Source organism: Chenopodium album, chromosome 6 (assembly GCF_948465745.1).
Source record: "Chenopodium album chromosome 6, dcCheAlbu1.1, whole genome shotgun sequence".
In the NCBI taxonomy this organism is placed as follows: Eukaryota; Viridiplantae; Streptophyta; class Magnoliopsida; order Caryophyllales; family Amaranthaceae; genus Chenopodium; species Chenopodium album.
In genome coordinates, this window is record NC_137839.1 from 78,524,035 (window position 1) to 78,542,714 (window position 18,680).

The 18,680-nt window shown below is 34.7% G+C and overlaps 1 protein-coding gene across 1 annotated transcript; it reads left to right on the forward strand.

Moving 5' to 3' along the window:
• Positions 1–1,843: 1,843 nt before the first annotated feature.
• Positions 1,844–16,358, forward strand: LOC145637356 (uncharacterized). The gene is made up of 5 exons (XM_081688811.1): positions 1,844–1,910; positions 2,032–2,276; positions 15,624–15,698; positions 15,897–16,196; positions 16,299–16,358. The coding sequence occupies exons 1-5, from the start codon at positions 1,844–1,846 to the stop codon at positions 16,356–16,358; spliced, it is 747 nt and encodes a 248-aa protein (XP_081544937.1).
• Positions 16,359–18,680: the final 2,322 nt, after the last annotated feature.

An 18,680-nucleotide genomic window follows, 5' to 3' on the forward strand; every position in this document is an offset into this window, starting at 1 on the left:
TTTCATTTTACAGCTGCAGATTAATGCTCATGCTCCTTCAGCCAGTTCCGAAAATTATGTTGCTGCGACAGAGAAATTTGCTTGTTGTGATTGTATTGATATCGATCTCACTCATTTCTGGTATAAAATCATAACATTATTACATTACATATTGCTACTATACCGTCTTATTTTTAACACTTGATATGTGTGACAGTGGAAATATATGATATGTACTGTGTAACTGATGCAAACCTCTTCAAGTTTGTGTTACTTACATTGGTTATTTACTAAACGTACTCATTATATATGTATGATGTGGATCAGTATTGCGGGTAGAAGCATAACTGGAAGAATGGTGCATTGCAGACGAGCAGGCGTCGGATGCTGAGCTGCAGAGTGCACTTGATTGGGCGTGTGGGAAAGGAGGAGCAGACTGCAGTAAGATTCAGAAAGATCAGCCTTGTTATTTGCCAAACACGGTCAAAGACCACGCATCATTTGCCTTCAATAGCTACTTTCAGAAGTACAAGAACAAAGGTGGCACCTGCTACTTCAAATCAGCTGCCTTGATAACCGGGGTTGATCCTAGTAAGCTCCATACTCTAATTAAAATTTAAATTAACCAATGTTTACTTATACATCACAACTCGCAAGCATCAATGTGTAATGATCGATGATCCAACATTAAAATTAAAAGCTCTTTATATTACTAACAAATTTCATGATTGTTGTGTGTTTGTTCTCTATGTTTGAACAGGCCATGGAGGATGCAAGTACGATTATTCCCATTGAAGTAAAGCATAGATCAAAGTTTGAAACAAGTATCGACTTCTTTGAAGATTCTATCAATGTCTTGTCTGGAGTTGCAATCCTATCCTCGGGCAAATTCATCATCTTTTTGTGGATGCGTGGCCACAAATTAAATGATACTATTGTATTCTTGAATTGTAGAGATCATCAATTTGCAGCTTATCAATAAGAAATTGAAATATATTTATATCAGATTATTGCCATTAAGTGTTGTGTGCTACAAGTCCGCCCATGGGTGCACGATGCACTAAAGGGTATTTATTGCTTAAATTATTTCAGTAAAAAAATGTTTTGAATAGCTAACTTAATTAACATAAAATACCAGTTAATCAATTTGATGAACAAAATTTGTTTATTAAATGGCAAAATTGTAAATAAATCAATAATTTTGTATTGATTTATTTACCATTTTGCCATTTGATAAACAAATTTTGTTTATCAAATTGATTAACTGGGACTACAATATAACAAAGAATCAGTAGAAAATAAATTTTAATCAAAGAAATAATTTCAATTGATTAAAATTATTTTCAATTAAGCAAAAATGAGGTGAAGTTTGAAGATAACATTGCATGAAGCATATTTACATGCTAAAAAATAAGTATGTATAATAAAATTATTTGGAATATAATAAATTCTTCATTATCCCTCTATTACAAGATATAGCATATTTTTTCCTAATATTATTACGTGGTAGGAAACTAAATCATATTATGACTAGACCTGCATTAAGGATAGAATATCAATTAATAAGAATAATTAGGATGATATGAATTGAATTGAAGATCATGAAATTATTGTTTATTTCCTTCATATACTCGCAATATGGAGTATAATATCTGTAATTACTAAATTAAGCTTGATTAGCTTAATTGTACCCAACCCCATTAAGTATTAACATTATTGTTAATAATGAAATAATCACATGATGATTAATTTCTAAATTTGAAGATACAATGCCATATAGTTTGTGAAGTACTCTGTATATAATAGATCAGAGCGTAATACATACACGTACTATTAGCTTGTACAACGAACCCAATTTTCAAAGATGAAGACTCCTTGCTGTTGTGTTTTTGTTGCTTGCTTTTTGTTGGTTCTTTTGTCACAAATATCTGGTAAGAAAAATAGATATGAATATGTTAATATAACATTGTTATTACAAAGTAGTACTAGCTAGGAATGTCATATAACTTATTATAAATGTATACTAATATCGTTGTAATAAATATTTTATAGGGGGTTACAGCCAATGCAGAAATTGGTGCATAGCAGATCATGAAGCATCAGATGAATTGATACAAAAATCACTAGACTGGGTATGCGTGAATGCAAAAGAAGCATGTAACAGAATACAGCCAGGACAACCCTGTTATAAACCAAATGATCTAAGAGCTGTTGCATCCGCCGCCTTCAACGACTATTGGCAGATTGTTAAGCATGCTCCCGGGGCCAAGTGTGACATCTTTGGCGCTGCTATTTTGGTTGACACTGACCCTAGTACGTCTTTTAATTAACCCACCCCAATTGTTTTTTCTTATGCTCATAGTAAGCTAGCTAGTATGTATACTCTAAATAATTTAATTTGTTTTTCTATTGACATCCAGGTCATGACACTTGCAAATTTAGCTGCACACCTTGAAGATATTGGGAAATAACAAAATCAAGCTAAGAGAGGAATAAATGTCTTTTTGTAATTGTAATAATATATCAGGAACTAGTTTCTGGTTATCTTCCAGATAGATGTTTACACCTACATCATGTATTTTTTTTTTTTTTTTTTTGTTAGTTAGATGTTTTAAGTAATTCAATGATACAACTCTTGGAATGATTATCATTTTTATTACCAAACTTCAATAGATCATGACATTGAACCAAGTTTATCTGGATTAAGTTCATTATGCATTGGATTAGTTTGAAAATTTTATGACTTGTCAATAGAATTGATCTTAATTTACCTTAATCAACGGAAAGAAACCTCATTAAACCCCATAATACATACTAAAGAATAGAGCTGTCAAAAGTTGACCCGACCCGAAATACCGACTCAAATCCGATTGTTAACCCGCCCATCTAAACCCGAAAAAATAGTGACCCAAACCCGACCTGACCCAACCTGAAATCAACCCTAAACCCGAGTAGAACCGAGTATGTGAGATCCGAACCCGAACATGAACTGACCTGGAGATGACCCAACTCGAATGTAACCCGTAAATTATTGACCCGAACCGAACCCGACTTGAACCGAAATTGACCCAAACCCGTTTTAACCCGTCGAATTTAACCCGACTTGTTATTAACCTGACCTGAATTCAACTCGACCCGTTCCTAACCTGACTCGAATTAAACCCAACCTATTACAAACCCGACCCGATATCAACCCGACTTGTTATTGACCTGACCCAAATTCAACCCGACTTGTTATTGACCCGACCCGAATTTTACCAAACCTATTACTAACCCAACCCAAAAATTAAACCCAATCTGTTACTAACCCGACTCGAAAGCAACACGACTTGTTATTGACCTGACCTAAATTCGATCCAAATTGTTCCTGACCCGATTTCAAATCACCTTAAATGCAATTTAGACCACCTTATTATTGTTGATCAAACCATTTTGTCTTGGGAGACCAAGTCGGTCCAGCAAAAGAAAGGAGCATCATCCTCAAATTTAAGAGTTAAATATAATATATATTTGTTGTATGGTCAAAGGAGATAATTATCTTCCTAAATTATAGACTATAGTTCCCTAGTATATTGCCATATATATTATAGTCAACGGAAATAATTAGCTTGATAAAAATGATAATTATCTATTTATAGTTAGTTGAACCCGAATATGACCTGACTTGGAAATAACCCGGCCTGATTGTAACCTACAAATTATAGACTTGAACATAACCCGACTTGAATCCGAGAATGACACAACTTGGAAATGACCCAAACTGATTATAACCCGCAAATTATTGACTTTAATCGAACCAGAGAATGAACCGACATTAAAATGACCCGACCTGATTATAACCCGCAAATTAATGACTTGAACCGAACCCGACTCAAACCCGAGAATGATCCAACCTGATTCTAACCCGCAAATTATTGACTTGAACCGAATCCAACTCGAACCCAAGAATTATCTAACCTGTTTTAACCCGTAAAAACCCGAATTAAACCTGACCTATTGTTCATCTGACCCAAATCCGATAAGAAGTATGACCGACGTCACCCGACTCCAGCATGACCCAACCCAAACCCGACCCGCATAGGTTATAAAATTAATCCGAATTGAACCGACCTAGGTTGACCCGACCCACTCTTACCGACCTAAACCCGACCCGTTTACTCGAATTGAAAGCTCTACCCAAAACCTCCAAAATTTCTCAAAAAGCGTGGATATTAGCCTTCAATTTTGGAATTTTTTGAGTTTTTTTCGCCCGGAAATAAAAATTGCCGAAATGTTTACCATGGTCCCTAATACCCTCTGGGAGTCCAATTCGGTGGGTGAAACCGTCCAATATGCCTTTAAACGGGCAATTTACCGATTTACAATCTGCACCGATTTCATAAATTTATGCCTACCACGAACATTTACGACAACATATAATGATCATATATGGTTCTAAATGTCATTATATGACCCCGAGATGTATCTCCTAAAATCTCAAGCCTTTTCAACACCAGGCCTCGAAACCTCCAAAATTTGTACAAAAGCGTGGATATATTAGCCTTTAATTTTGGAATTTTTTGACTTTTTTTTGCCCGGAAATAAAAATTGCCGAAATGTTTACCATAGTCCCTAATATCCTCTGGGAGTCCAATTTGGTGGGTGGAACCATCACATTTTCCTTTGAACGGGCAATTTACTAATTTACAATATGCACCAATTTCATTAAATTATGCCTACCACGAACATTTATGACAACATATAATGATCATATATGGTTCTAAATGGAATTATATGATCCCGAGATGTATCTCCTAAAATATCAAGGCTTTTTGACACTGGGCCCCGAAATATTCAAAAATTTTCAAAAAGCGTGGATATTAGCCTTCAATTTTGGAATTTTTTGACTTTTTTTCGCCCGGAAATAAAAATTGCCGAAATGTTTACCATGGTCCCTAATACCCTCTTGGAGTCAAATTCGGTGGGTGGAACCATCCAATTTGCCTTTAAACGGGCAATTTACCGATTTACAATCTGCATCGATTTCATTAATTTATGCCTACCACGAACTTTTATGACAACATATAATGATCATATATGGTTTTAAATAGCATTATATGACCCCGAGATGTATCTCCTAAAATCTCAAGCCTTTTCAACACCAGGCCCTGAAACCTCTAAAATTTCTCAAAAAGCGTAGATATTAGCCTTCAATTTTGGAATTTTTTGACTTTTTTTTGTCCGAAAATAAAAATTGCCGAAATGTTTACCATGGTCCCTAATACCCTTTGGGAGTCCAATTCGGTGGGTCGAACCATCCAATTTGCCTTTAAACAGGCAATTTACCGATTTACAATCTGCTCCGATTTCATTAATTTATGCCTACCACGAACATTTATGACAACATATAATGATCATATATGGTTCTAAATGGCATTATATGACCACGGGATGTATATCCTAAAATATCAAGACTTTTTGACACCGGGCTCCGAAACATTCAAAATTTTTCAAAAAGCGTGGATATTTGCCTTCAATTTTGGAATTTTTTGATTTTTTTTCGCCCGGAAATAAAAATTGCCGAAATGTTTACTATAGTTTCTAATAACCTCTAGGAGTCAAATTGGCTGGGTAGAACCATACAATTTGTCTTTAAACGGCCAATTTACCGATTTAAAATCTACACCGATTTCATTAATTTATGCTTACCAGGAACATTTATGACAACATATAATGATCATATATGGTTCTAAACGGCATTATATGACCCCAAGATGTATATCATAAAATCTCAAGCCTTTTCGACACCGGGCCCCGAAACCTCCAAAATTTCTCAAAAATCGTGGATATTAGGCTTTAATTTTGGAATTTTTTGACTTTTTTTCTCCTGGAAATAAAAACTGCCGAAATTTTTACCATGGCCCCTAATACCCTCTGGGAGTCCAATTCGGTGGGTGGAACCATCCAATTTGCCTTTAAACGGGCAATTTACCGATTTACAATCTGCACCGATTTCATTAATTTATGCCTACCACGAACAATTATGACAACATATAATGATCATATATGGTTTTAAATAGCATTATATGACCACGAGATGTATCTCCTAAAATCTCAAGCCTTTTCAACACCAGGCCCCGAAATCTCTAAAATTTCTCAAAAAGCGTAGATATTAGCATTCAATTTTGGATTTTTTTTGACTTATTTTTGTCCGAAAATAAAAATTGCCGAAATGTTTACCATGGCCCCTAATACCCTCTGGGAGTCCAATTCGGTGGGTCGAACCATCCAATTTGCCTTTAAACAGGCAATTTACCAATTTACAATATGCACCGATTTCATTAATTTATGCTTACCACGAACATTTATGACAACATATAATGATCATATATGGTTCTAAATGGCATTATATGACCCCGGGATGTATCTCCTAAAATATCAAGACTTTTTGACACCGGGCTCCGAAACATTCAAAAATTTTCAAAAAACGTGGATATTTGCCTTCAACTTTGGAATTTTTTGACTTTTTTTCGCCTGGAAATAAAAAATGCCGAATTGTTTACCATGGTTTCTAATAACCTCTAGGAGTCAAATTGGCTGGGTAGAACCATCAAATTTATCTTTAAACGGCCAATTTACTGATTTACAATCTGCACCGATTTCATTAATTTATGCTTACCATGAACATTTATGAAAACATATAATGATCATATATGGTTCTAAACGGCATTAAATGACCCCAAGATGTATCTCCTAAAATCTCAAGCCTTTTTGACACCGGGCCCCGAAACTTCCAAAATTTCTCAAAAATCGTGGATATTAGCCTTCAATTTTGGAATTTTTTGACTTTTTTTCGCCCGAAAATAAAAATTGCCGAAATGTTTACCATGGTCCTTTATACCCTCTGGGAGCCCAATGCGGTAGGTGGAACCATCCAATTTGCCTTTAAACTGGCAATTTACCGATTTACAATCTGCATCGATTTCATTAATTTATTTATGCCTACCACGAACATTTATGACAACATATAATAATCATATATGGTTTTAAATGGAATTATATGACCCAGAGATGTATCTCCTAAAATCTCAAGCCTTTTCAACACCAGGCCCTGAAACCTCCAAAATTTCTAAAAAAGCGTGGATATTAGCCTTCAATTTTGGAATTTTTTGACTTTTTTTTGCCCGGAAATAAAAATTTCCGAAATGGTTACCGTGGTCCCTAATACCCTCTGGAAGTCCAATTCGGTGGGTGGAACCATCCAATTTGCCTTTAAACAGGCTATTTATCGATTTACAATCTGCATCGATTTCATTAATTAATGTCTATTACGAACATTTATGAAAACATAAAATGATCATATATGGTTTTAAATGGCATTATATGACCCCAAGATGTATTTCCTAAAATCTCAAGCCTTTTCAACACCATGCCCTAAAACCTCCAAAATTTCTCAAAAAGCGTGGATATTAGCCTTCAATTTTGGAATTTTTTTACTTTTTTTTGCCCGAAATAAAAATTTCCGAAATTTTTACCATGGTCCCTAATACCGTCTGGGAGTCCAATTAAGTGGTGGAACCATCCAATTTTCCTTTAAACGGGCAATTTACCGATTTACAATCTGCACCGATTTCGTCAATTTATGCCTACCACGAACCATTATGACAACATATAATGATCATATATGGTTCTAAATGATAATATATGACCCCGAGATGTATATCCTAAAATTTCAAGCCTTTTCGACACCAGGCCCCGAAACCTCCAAAATTTCTCAAAAAACGAGGATATTAGCCTTCAATTTTGGAATTTTTTGACTTTTTTTTGCTTGGAAATAAAAATTACCGAAATGTTTACCATGGTCCCTTATACCCTCTGGGAGTCCAATTCGGTGGGTGGAACCATCCAATTTGCCTTTAAACGGGCAATTTCCGATTTACAATATGCACCGATTTCATTAATTTATGCCTACCATGAACATTTATGACAACATATAATGATCATATATGGTTCTAAATGGCATTATATGATCCCGAGATGTATCTCCTAAAATATCAAGGCTTTTTGACACTGGGCCCCGAAATATTCAAAATTTTTCAAAAAGCGTTGATATTAGCCTTCAATTTTGGAATTTTTTGACTTTTTTTCGCCCGGAAATAAAAATTGCCGAAATGTTTACCATTGTCCCTAATACCCTCTGGGAGTCCAATTCGGTGGGTGGAACAATCCAATTTGCCTTTAAACGGGCAATTTACCTATTTACAATCTACACCGATTTCATTAATTTGTGCCTACCACGAACATTTATGACAACATATAATGATCATATATGGTTTTAAAAAGAATTAATTGACCACGAGATGTATCTCCTAAAATCTCAAGCCTTTTCAACACCAGGCCCCGAAATCTCTAAAATTTCTCAAAAAGCGTAGATATTAGCCTTCAATTTTGGAATTTTTTGACTTTTTTTTGTCCGGAAATAAAAATTGTCAAAATGTTTACCATGGTTCCTAATACCCTCTGGGAGTCTAATTCGGTGGGTCGAACCATCCAATTTGCCTTTACACAGGCCATTTACCGATTTACAATATGCACCGATTTCATTAATTTATGCTTACCACGAACATTTATGACAACATATAATGATCATATATGGTTCTAAATGGCATTATATGAGCCCGGGATGTATCTCCTAAAATATCAAGACTTTTTGACACCGGGCTCCGAAACATTCAAAAATTTTCAAAAAGCGTGGATATTTGCCTTCAATTTTCGAATTTTTTGACTTTTTTTCGCCCGGAAATATAAAATGCCGAATTGTTTACCATTGTTTATAATAACCTCTAGGAGTCAAATTGGCTGGGTAGAACCATCCAATTTATCTTTAAACGACCAATTTACCGATTTACAATCCGCACCGATTTCATTAATTTATGCTTACCATGAACATTTATGAAAACATATAATGATCATATATGGTTCTAAACGAAATTATATGACCCCAAGATGTATCTCCTAAAATCTCAAGCCTTTTCGACACCGGGCCCCGAAACCTCCAAAATTTCTAAAAAAGCGTGGATATTAGCCTTCAATTTTGGAATTTTTTGACTTTTTTTTGCCCGGAAAAAAAAATTGCCGAAATGGTTACCATGGTCCCTAATACCCTCTGGAAGTTTAATTCGGTGGGTGGAACCATCCAATTTGCCTTTAAACGGGCTATTTATCGATTTTCAATCTGCACCGATTTCATTAATTTATGCCTACCACGAACATTTATGACAACATATAATGATCATATATGGTTTTAAATGGCATTATATGACCCCAAGATGTATTTCCTAAAATCTCAAGCCTTTTCAACACTAGGCCCTAAAACCTCCAAAATTTCTCAAAAAGCGTGGATATTAGCCTTCAATTTTGGAATTTTTTGACTTTTTTTTGCCCGAAATAGAAATTTCCGAAATGTTTACCATGGTCCCTAATACCGTATGGGAGTCCAATTCGGTGGTGGAACCATCCAATTTATCTTTAAACGTGCAATTTGCCGATTTACAATCTGCACCGATTTCGTTATTTTATGCCTACCACGAACCATTATGACAACATATAATGATCATATATGGTTCTAAATGACATTATATGACCCCGAGATGTATCTCCTAAAATTTCAAGCCTTTTCGACACCAGGCCCCGAAACCTCCAAAATTTCTCAAAAAACGTGGATATTAGCCTTCAATTCTGGAATTTTTTGACTTTTTTTTGCTTGGAAATAAAAATTACCGAAATATTTACCATGGTCCCTTATACCCTCTGGAAGTCCAATTCGGTGGGTGGAACCATCCAATTTGCCTCTAAACGTGCAATTTACCGATTTACAATATGCACTGATTTCATTAATTTATGCCTACCATGAACATTTATGACAATTTATAATGATCTTATATGGTTCTAAACGGCATTATATGACCCCAAGATGTATCTCCTAAAATCTCAAGCCTTTTGACACCGGGCCCCGAAACCTCTAAAATTTCTCAAAAAGCGTGGATATCAGCCTTCAATTTTGGAATTTTTTGACTTATTTTCGCCCGGAAATAAAAATTGTTGAAAAGTTTACCATGGTCCCTAATACCCTGTGGGAGTCCAATTCGGTGGTTGGAACCATCCAATTTTCCTTTAAACGAGCAATTTAGCGATTTACAATCTGCACCGATTTCATTAATTTATGCCTACCACGAACATTTATAACAACATATAATGATCATATATGGTTCTAAATGGCATTATATAACCCCGAGATGTATCTCTTAAAATATCAAGGCTTTTTGACACCGGGCTTCAAAACCTCCAAAATTTCTCAAAAAGCGTGGATATTAGCCTTCAATTTTGGAATTTTTTGACTTTTTTTCTCCCGGAAATAAAAATTTCTGTAATGTTTACCATGGTCCCTAATACCTTCTGGAAGTCCAATTCGGTGGGTGGAACCATCCAATTTGCCTTTAAACGGGCTATTTATCGATTTACAATCTGCACCGATTTAATTAATTTATGCCTACCACGAACATTTATGACAACATATAATGATCATATATGGTTCTAAATGGCATTATATGACTCTGAGATGTATCTCCTAAAATATCAAGGCTTTTTGACACCGGGTCCCGAAACATTCAAAACTTTTCAAAAAGCGTGGATATTAGCTTTCAATTTTGGAATTTTTTGACTTTTTTTCGCCTGGAAATAAAAATTGTCGAAATGTATACCATGGTCCCTAATACCATCTGGGAGTCCAATTCGGTGGGTGGAACCATCCAATTTGCCTTTAAACGGGCAATTTACCGATTTACAATCTGCACCAATTTCATTAATTTATGCCTACCACGAACTTTTATGACAATATATAATGATCATATATGGTTCTAAATAGCATTATATGACTTCGAGATGTATCTTCTAAAATCTCAAGCCTTTTCAACACCAGGCCCCAAAACCTCTAAAATTTTGGAATTTTTTGACTTTTTTCGCCCGAAAATAAAAATTGCCGAAATGTTTACCATGGTTTCTAATAACCTCTAGGAGTCAAATTGGGTGGGTAGAACCATCCAATTTACCTTTAAACGAGCAATTTACCGATTTACAATCTGCAATGATTTCATTAATTTATGCTTATCATGAACTTTTATGACAACATATAATGATCATATATGTTTCTAAACGGCATTATATGACCCCAAGATGTATCTCCTAAAATCTCAAGCCTTTTCGACACCGGGCCCTGAAACCTCCAAAATTTCTCAAAAAGCGTGGATATTAGCCTTCAATTTTGGAATTTTTTGACTTTTTTTCGCCCGGAAATAAAAATTGTCGAAATGTTTACTATGGTCCCTAATACCCTCTGGGAGTCCAATTCGGTGGGTGGAACCATCCAATTTGCCTTTAAACGGGCAATTTACCGATTTACAATTTGCATCGATTTCATTAATTTATGCCTACCATGAACATTTATGACAACATATAATGATCATATATGGTTCTAAATGGCATTATATGACCCCGAGATGTATCTCCTAAAATATCAAGGCTTTTTGTCACCGGACCCCGAAACATTCAAAATTTTTCAAAAAGCGTGGATATTAGTCTTCAATTTTGGAATTTTTTTGACTTTTTTTCGCCCGGAAAAAAAATTGCCGAAATTTTTACCATGGTTTATAATAACCTCTAGGAGTCAATTTGGATGGGTAGAACCATACAATTTGTCTTAAAACGGCCAATTTACCGATTTACAATCTGCGCCGATTTCATTAATTTATGCTTACCATGAACATTTATGACAATATATAATGATCATATATGGTTCTAAACGACATTATATGACCCCCAAGATGTATCTCCTAAAATTTCAAGTCTTTTCGACACCGGGCCCCGAAACCTCCAAAATTTCTCAAAAAGCGTGGATATAGCCTTCAATTTTGGAATTTTTGAATTTTTTTTCGCCCGGAAATAAAAATTGCCGAAATGTTTACAATGGTCCCTAATACCCTGTGGGAGTCCAATTCGGTGGGTGGAACCATCCAATTTGCCTTTAAACGGGCAATTTACCGATTTACAATATGCACTGATTTCATTAATTTATGCCTACCATGAACATTTATGACAATTTATAATGATCTTATATGGTTCTAAACGGAATTATATGACCCCAAGATGTATCTCCTAAAATCTCAAGCCTTTCGACACCGGGCCCCGAAACCTCTAAAATTTCTCAAAAAGCGTGGATATTAGCCTTCAATTTTGGAATTTTTTGACTTTTTTTCGCCCGGAAATAAAAATTGCTGAAATGTTTACCATGTTCCCTAATATCCTCTGGGAGTCCAATTCGGTGGGTGGAACCATCAAATTTTCCTTTAAACGAGCAATTTACCGATTTACAATCTGCACTGATTTCATTTATTTATGCCTACCACGAACATTTATGACAACATATAATGATCATATATGGTTCTAAATGGCATTATATGACCCCGAGATGTATCTCCTAAAATATCAAGCCTTGTCGACACCGGGCCCCGAAACTTCCAAAATTTCTCAAAAAGCGTGGATATTAGCCTTCAATTTTGGAATTTTTTGACTTTTTTCGCCTAGAAATAAAAATTGCCGTAAAGTTTACCATGGTCCCTAATACCTTTTTGGAGTCCAATTGGGTGGGTGGAACCATCCAATTTGCCTTTAAATGGCCAATTTATCGATTTACAATCTTCACCAATTTCTCTAATTTAAGCCTAAAACGAACATTTTTGATAACATATAATGATCATATATGGTTCCAAACGGCATTATATGACCTTGAGAAGTAACTCCTAAAATCTCAAACCTTTCGGACACCGTGTCCCGAAAACTCTAAAATTTCTCAAAAAACGTGGATATTAGTCTTCAATTTTGGAACTTTTTGATTTTTTTCGCTCGGAAATAAAAATTGCCGAAACGTTTACCGTGGTCCCTAATAACCTGTAGGAGTCAAAATGGGTGGGTAAAACCATCCAATTTTTCTTTAAACGGTCAATTTACCGATTTAAATTCTGCACCGATTTCATTATTTTATGCCTATTACGAACATTTACGACAACATATAATGATCATATTTGGTTCTAAATGGCATTATATGACCCCGAGATGTATCTCCTAAAATCTCAAGCCTTTTCGACACCGGGCCCCGAAACCTCTAAAATTTCTCAAAAAGCGTGGATATTAATTAAGCCTTCAATTTTGGAATTTTTTGACTTTTTTTTCGTCTAGAAATAAAAGTTGCCGCAAAGTTTACCATGGTCCCTAATACCTTTTGGGAGTCTAATTGGGTGGGTGGAACCATCCAATTTGCCTTTAAATGGCCAATTTACCGATTTACAATCTTTACTGATTTCCCTAATTTAAGCCTACAACGAACATTTATGACAACATATAATGATCATATATGGTTCCAAACGGCATTATATGATCCTGAGATGAATCCCCTAAAATCTCTATCCTTTTCGACACCGGGCCTCAAAACCTCCAAAATTTCTTAAAAAGTGTGGATATTAGCCTTCAATTTTGGATTTTTTTTACTTTTTTTCGCCCGAAAATAAAAATTGCCAAAATGTTTACCATGTCCCAAATACCCTCTGAGAGTCCAATTGGGTGGGTGGAACCATCCAATTTGCCTTTAACACAGCCAATTTACCGGTATACAACTTGCACCGATTTCATTAACTCAAGCTTACCGCGAACATTTATGACAACAAATAATGATCATATATGGTACCAAACAGCATTATATGACCCCGAGATTTATCCCCTAAAATATCAAAACTTTTCATCACTAGGCCTCGAAACATCCCAAATTTCTTAACAAGCGTGGATATTAGCCTTCAATTTTGGAATTTTTTTACTTTTTTTTCGCCCGGAAATAAAAATTGCCGAAATTTTTACCATGCTCCCTAATACCCTCTGAGAGTCCAATTGGGTGGATGGAACTATCTAATTTTCCTTTAAACGGCCAATTTACCGGTTTACAACTTTCACCGATTTACTGGTTTACAACGGCTAATTTAATTAACTTGCACCGAACTCGACTTGAACCAAAATTGACCCAAACTCATTTTAACCCGTCAAAACTCAAAGTTAACCCGAATGGTTACTAACCTTACCTGAATTCAACCCGACATGTTCCTAACCTAACCCGAATTTAACCCAACCTGAAATCAACCCGTCTTGTTATTGACCTGACCCAAATTCAACCAGACTTGTTATTGACCCGACCCGAATTTAATTTTACCAAAGCTATTACTTACCCAACCCAAAAAATTAATTAATCAACCCGATCTGTTACTAACCCGACTTAAAATTAACACTATTTGTTATTGACCTGACCTAAATTCAACCCAAATTGTTCCTGACCCGATTTCAAATCACCTTCAATGCAATTTAGACCACCTTATTATTGTTGATCAAAGCATTTTGTCTTGGGAGACCAAGTCGGTCCAGGCCAACAAAAGAAAGGAGCATCATCCTCAAATTTAAGAGTTAAATATAGTATATATTTGTTGTATGGTCAAAGGAGATAATTATCTACCTAAATTATAGACTATAGTTTCCTAGTATTTTGCCATATATATTATAGTCAAAGGAAATAATTAGCTTGATAAAAATGATAATTATCTATTTATAATTAATTGAACCCGAATATGACCAGACTTGGAAATGACCCGACCTGATTGTAACCTGCAAATTATTGACTTGAATATAACCCGACTTGAATCCAAGAATAACCCGACTTGGAAATGACCCAACCTGATTATAACCCGCAAATTATTGACTTGAACCGAACCCGACTTGAACCCGAGAATGACCCGACTTGAAAATGACCCGAACTGATTAGAATTTGCAAATTATTGACTTGAACCGAACCCGACTCAAACCCGAGAATTACCGAACCTGATTCTGACCCGCAAGTTATTGACTTGAACCGAACCCGACTCAAACACGAGAATTACCCTAACCCATTTTAACCCGTAATAACCCAAATTAAACCCGACCTATTGTTCACCCTACCCGAATGTAACCCAACCTGTTATTAACCCGACCTAAACTCGACCTAAACCTGATAAGAAGTATGACCCGACGTGACCCGACTCAAGCATGACACTACCTAAACCCGACCCGCATAGGTTATGAAATTAATCTGAATTGACTTGACCCGAGTTGACCTGACTCACTGTTACCCGTCCCAAACCCGACCCGTTTACCCGAATTGACATCTTTACTAAAGAATATGGAATTTGACTTTGTCTAATTAAAATAGGTTTTCAATCAACCAAGCTAACACAAGTATGCCAAGATTCATTGGAGGTGAATTTAAATTCATTAATGTGCACACAAAATAAAATTATTCATCTCCATGCATGTTTATTAGTTTTGTATTAGTGAAGACCCGCTAATTATGGGCTTCTCGAGTTTACTAATTAAGACCTAAGATACGAATGCTGGATCCGATCCGAGGAGTTAAAGGATTGTACGAATAGTATATATATTTCTAAGCATATGGCTATTTTTTTTGCATGTTCCCTCATGATTATAAGTATATATGTATGAATGTGCTTAGCTTAGCTTGTATTTTCATTTTTCTGCTGCAGGTTGATGCTCTAATGCTCTTTCATCAAGTTCCCAAAACTATGTTGCTGCAACAAAGAAATTTACTTGTTCTAATTGTATTGATATCAATCTCACTCAAATCTGGTATAATACCATTACATATTTACGTTACATATTGCTACCATCTTAATTTTAACACTATATATGACAGTAGAAATAATATGTACTGTTATGAATTTGTAACTGATGCAAATTACTGACCCGTTCGTTATCTGTGGTGCTATATATATGTGTGATGTGGATCAGTATTGCAGGTAGAAGCAGGAGTATGGTGCATTGCAAACGAGCATGCGTCGGATGCTGAGCTGCAGAGTGCACTTGATTATGCATGTGGCGCAGGAGCAGACTGCACTAAGATTCAGGAATATCAGCCTTGTTATTTTCCAAACACGGTCAAAGACCACGCTTCATATGCCTTCAATAGCTACTCTCAGAAGAACAACTACTTGCCTCACAGCTGCGACTTCGGATCAGCTGCTGTGCTAACCACGCTTGATCCTAGTAAGCTCCAAACTCATATATACTTGTACATCACAACTCTGAAGAATAAATGTGTAAACATAATTGTTGGTCGAACATAAAAAATTAAAGCTCATGATCACTTTATTATTACTAACTAATTTAATGATTGTTGTGTGTTCTGTTTGTTTGAACAGGTCATGGAGAATGCAAGTTCGATTATTCCACATTCTTTGAAGATTCTTCCAAAGTGTTAGACATTATATAGAAGTTGCAATCCTTCTCCCTCATCTTCTTAATTGTAATCTCCTAGTGGATTACTCGTGTGACCACAAATTAATGTTTTATGGATTGATTATTGTATTGTTGAATGGTAGAGTTCATCTACTTCCTTACTACTTATCAATAAGAAATTGGAATATTGGCCTTTCAAGCGATGTGTGCTACAAGTCCGGTCTAGCTAGCTACAATTTTTTTAGTGGACTATATTGATCGATATACGTTTTACTAAAATTATTACAACTGCTATCAGCACAATAAGTTAACATTATGAATTGAATTCGTATTGTTAGAGGATCATCTTGAAATGTGGATTCTCATACTGTGCACTTAATATTCCACTTGAAAGTGGGGATTGATGATATTTTGAACCAGTGACATTTGTTTCACGCTGGATCTGATTTGACGCCCGTCGGTAATATTAGTCACTAAAAAAAACGCGTTTTCTTGTAGCGGTCTTTCATAGTATGAGTAATTTTTAAATTTTCAAAGACAAAATTGATGTAATGTATCCTTTTTATTTCTTACTATTAATTAAAGAAGTATATATATATATAGACTTTTTTCCTAATTTAGTAATTATTCTTTTCAAGTATATGTAGATTATAATTTTCTAAAAAAAATTCTCAAAGATTGCATTTTTTAAAGTTATTTTTATGTTGCATTCCTAAAAAAAAGTAAATATATGCTACCAAAACACATACCTATAGTAGTTGCATATCTATCTATAGAATGTAAAAGATCTTTACTTATTTCATACGATTAACTAAGACAATTATTATTGTATATAATAATTTCCTAAAATATTAAAGTTTTATAAAAGATTTTTTTTATAAAAAAAAATAAAAAAATAAAATAATAATAATAAAAAAAAATAAATAAAAAAAAAAAAAAACTAAGGACACACCAGAAATTGGCGTTTGTCACTACTCAATACGGTTGGTGTATCTTTTAGTATATAGTTAATATAGTTATTAATGATCGAAAAATGAAAATAATTTGAGTGCATCCAATAATTTGTCCATAACCACTTTTGAAAAAAAAAATAGTAACTTTGTAAAAACAAATATTACAAAGAATAAGGGCAGGTTCACATTTACTGAATTGAACTGAACTGAATTGAGCTGAAATGAATATTTTATGAAAGAAGAAAATTAGGAGCCGAAGTGAATTGAAAATTAATTTATTTCCTCATGTAATCGGAATATATATGGAGTATAATATCTGTAATTACTAAATTAAGGTTGATTAGCTTGTAATAGTTATAACTTGAACGATTTCCCCTATCTATATACATACTGTATATAATTGTTAAGAATGAAATCAAATCAACATTATTCTTGGTAATGATATCACATGATGATTCTAAACATTAATTTCTAAATTTGAAGTCAATTGCCATATAGTACGTTTGTGAAGTATATATATACCAGGATAACTGTAACGTAGTTGTATACAACATAATAGAGCTTAACACATTGACGTATTGTTAGCTTGTGCAACAAACCCAATTTTCGAAGATGAAGACTTCTGGCTGTTGTTGTGCTTTTGTTGCTTGCTTTTTGTTGGTTCTTTTGTCACAAATATCTGGTAAGAAATACAATGAATTCGTTAACATTGTTACTACAAATTAAAGTGGTACGAGGAATGTATTATAAATGTATTCTAATATCGTATATTCATATAATATAATGTTTAGGGGGTTACAGCCAATGCAAAAATTGGTGTATAGCAAATGAAGTACCAGACGCAGTGGTACAAAAATCGCTAGACTGGGTATGCGTGAATGCAAAAGAAGCATGTAACAGAATTCAGCCAGGACAACCCTGCTATAAACCAAATGATTTAAGAGCTGTTGCTTCCGTCGCCTTCAATGACTATTGGCAGAGGGTCAAGCACGCTCCTGGAGCCAAGTGTGAAATCTATGGCGCCGCTATTTTGGTTGACATTGACCCTAGTATGTCTCTTAATTAACCCACTTTGTTTTTCTTATTTCAACCATATCTATTATACTTCTAATATTATATATACTCGTAATACTTTGATTTGTTTTTCATTTGACAACCAGGTTTTGGCAATTGCAAATTTAGCTGCTTAACTTGAAGATATTGGGAAATAAACAAGATGGAGAGAGTAATAATATATCAGGAACTTCTTACTGGCTATCTTCCAGATATTTGTTTACACTACATCATATATAATATGTAGTTTTTTTAGTTTATATAATATTCTGAGTTTAATAATACATCTCTTGAAAAGATGATCATTTCGCCAACCTCTACTGATCATGACATTGAACC

What these genes read in the sequence shown, in the direction of transcription:
- LOC145637356 (XM_081688811.1), top strand. Translation starts at nt 1,844, where the DNA reads ATGAAGACTCCTTGCTGTTGTGTTTTTGTTGCTTGCTTTTTGTTGGTT. An exon ending in TCTTTTGTCACAAATATCTG is followed by an intron (nt 1,911 to 2,031) that starts GTAAGAAAAATA and finishes AATATTTTATAG; the next exon opens with GGGGTTACAGCCAATGCAGA. An exon ending in TCTTTGGCGCTGCTATTTTG is followed by an intron (nt 2,277 to 15,623) that starts GTTGACACTGAC and finishes TTTCTGCTGCAG; the next exon opens with GTTGATGCTCTAATGCTCTT.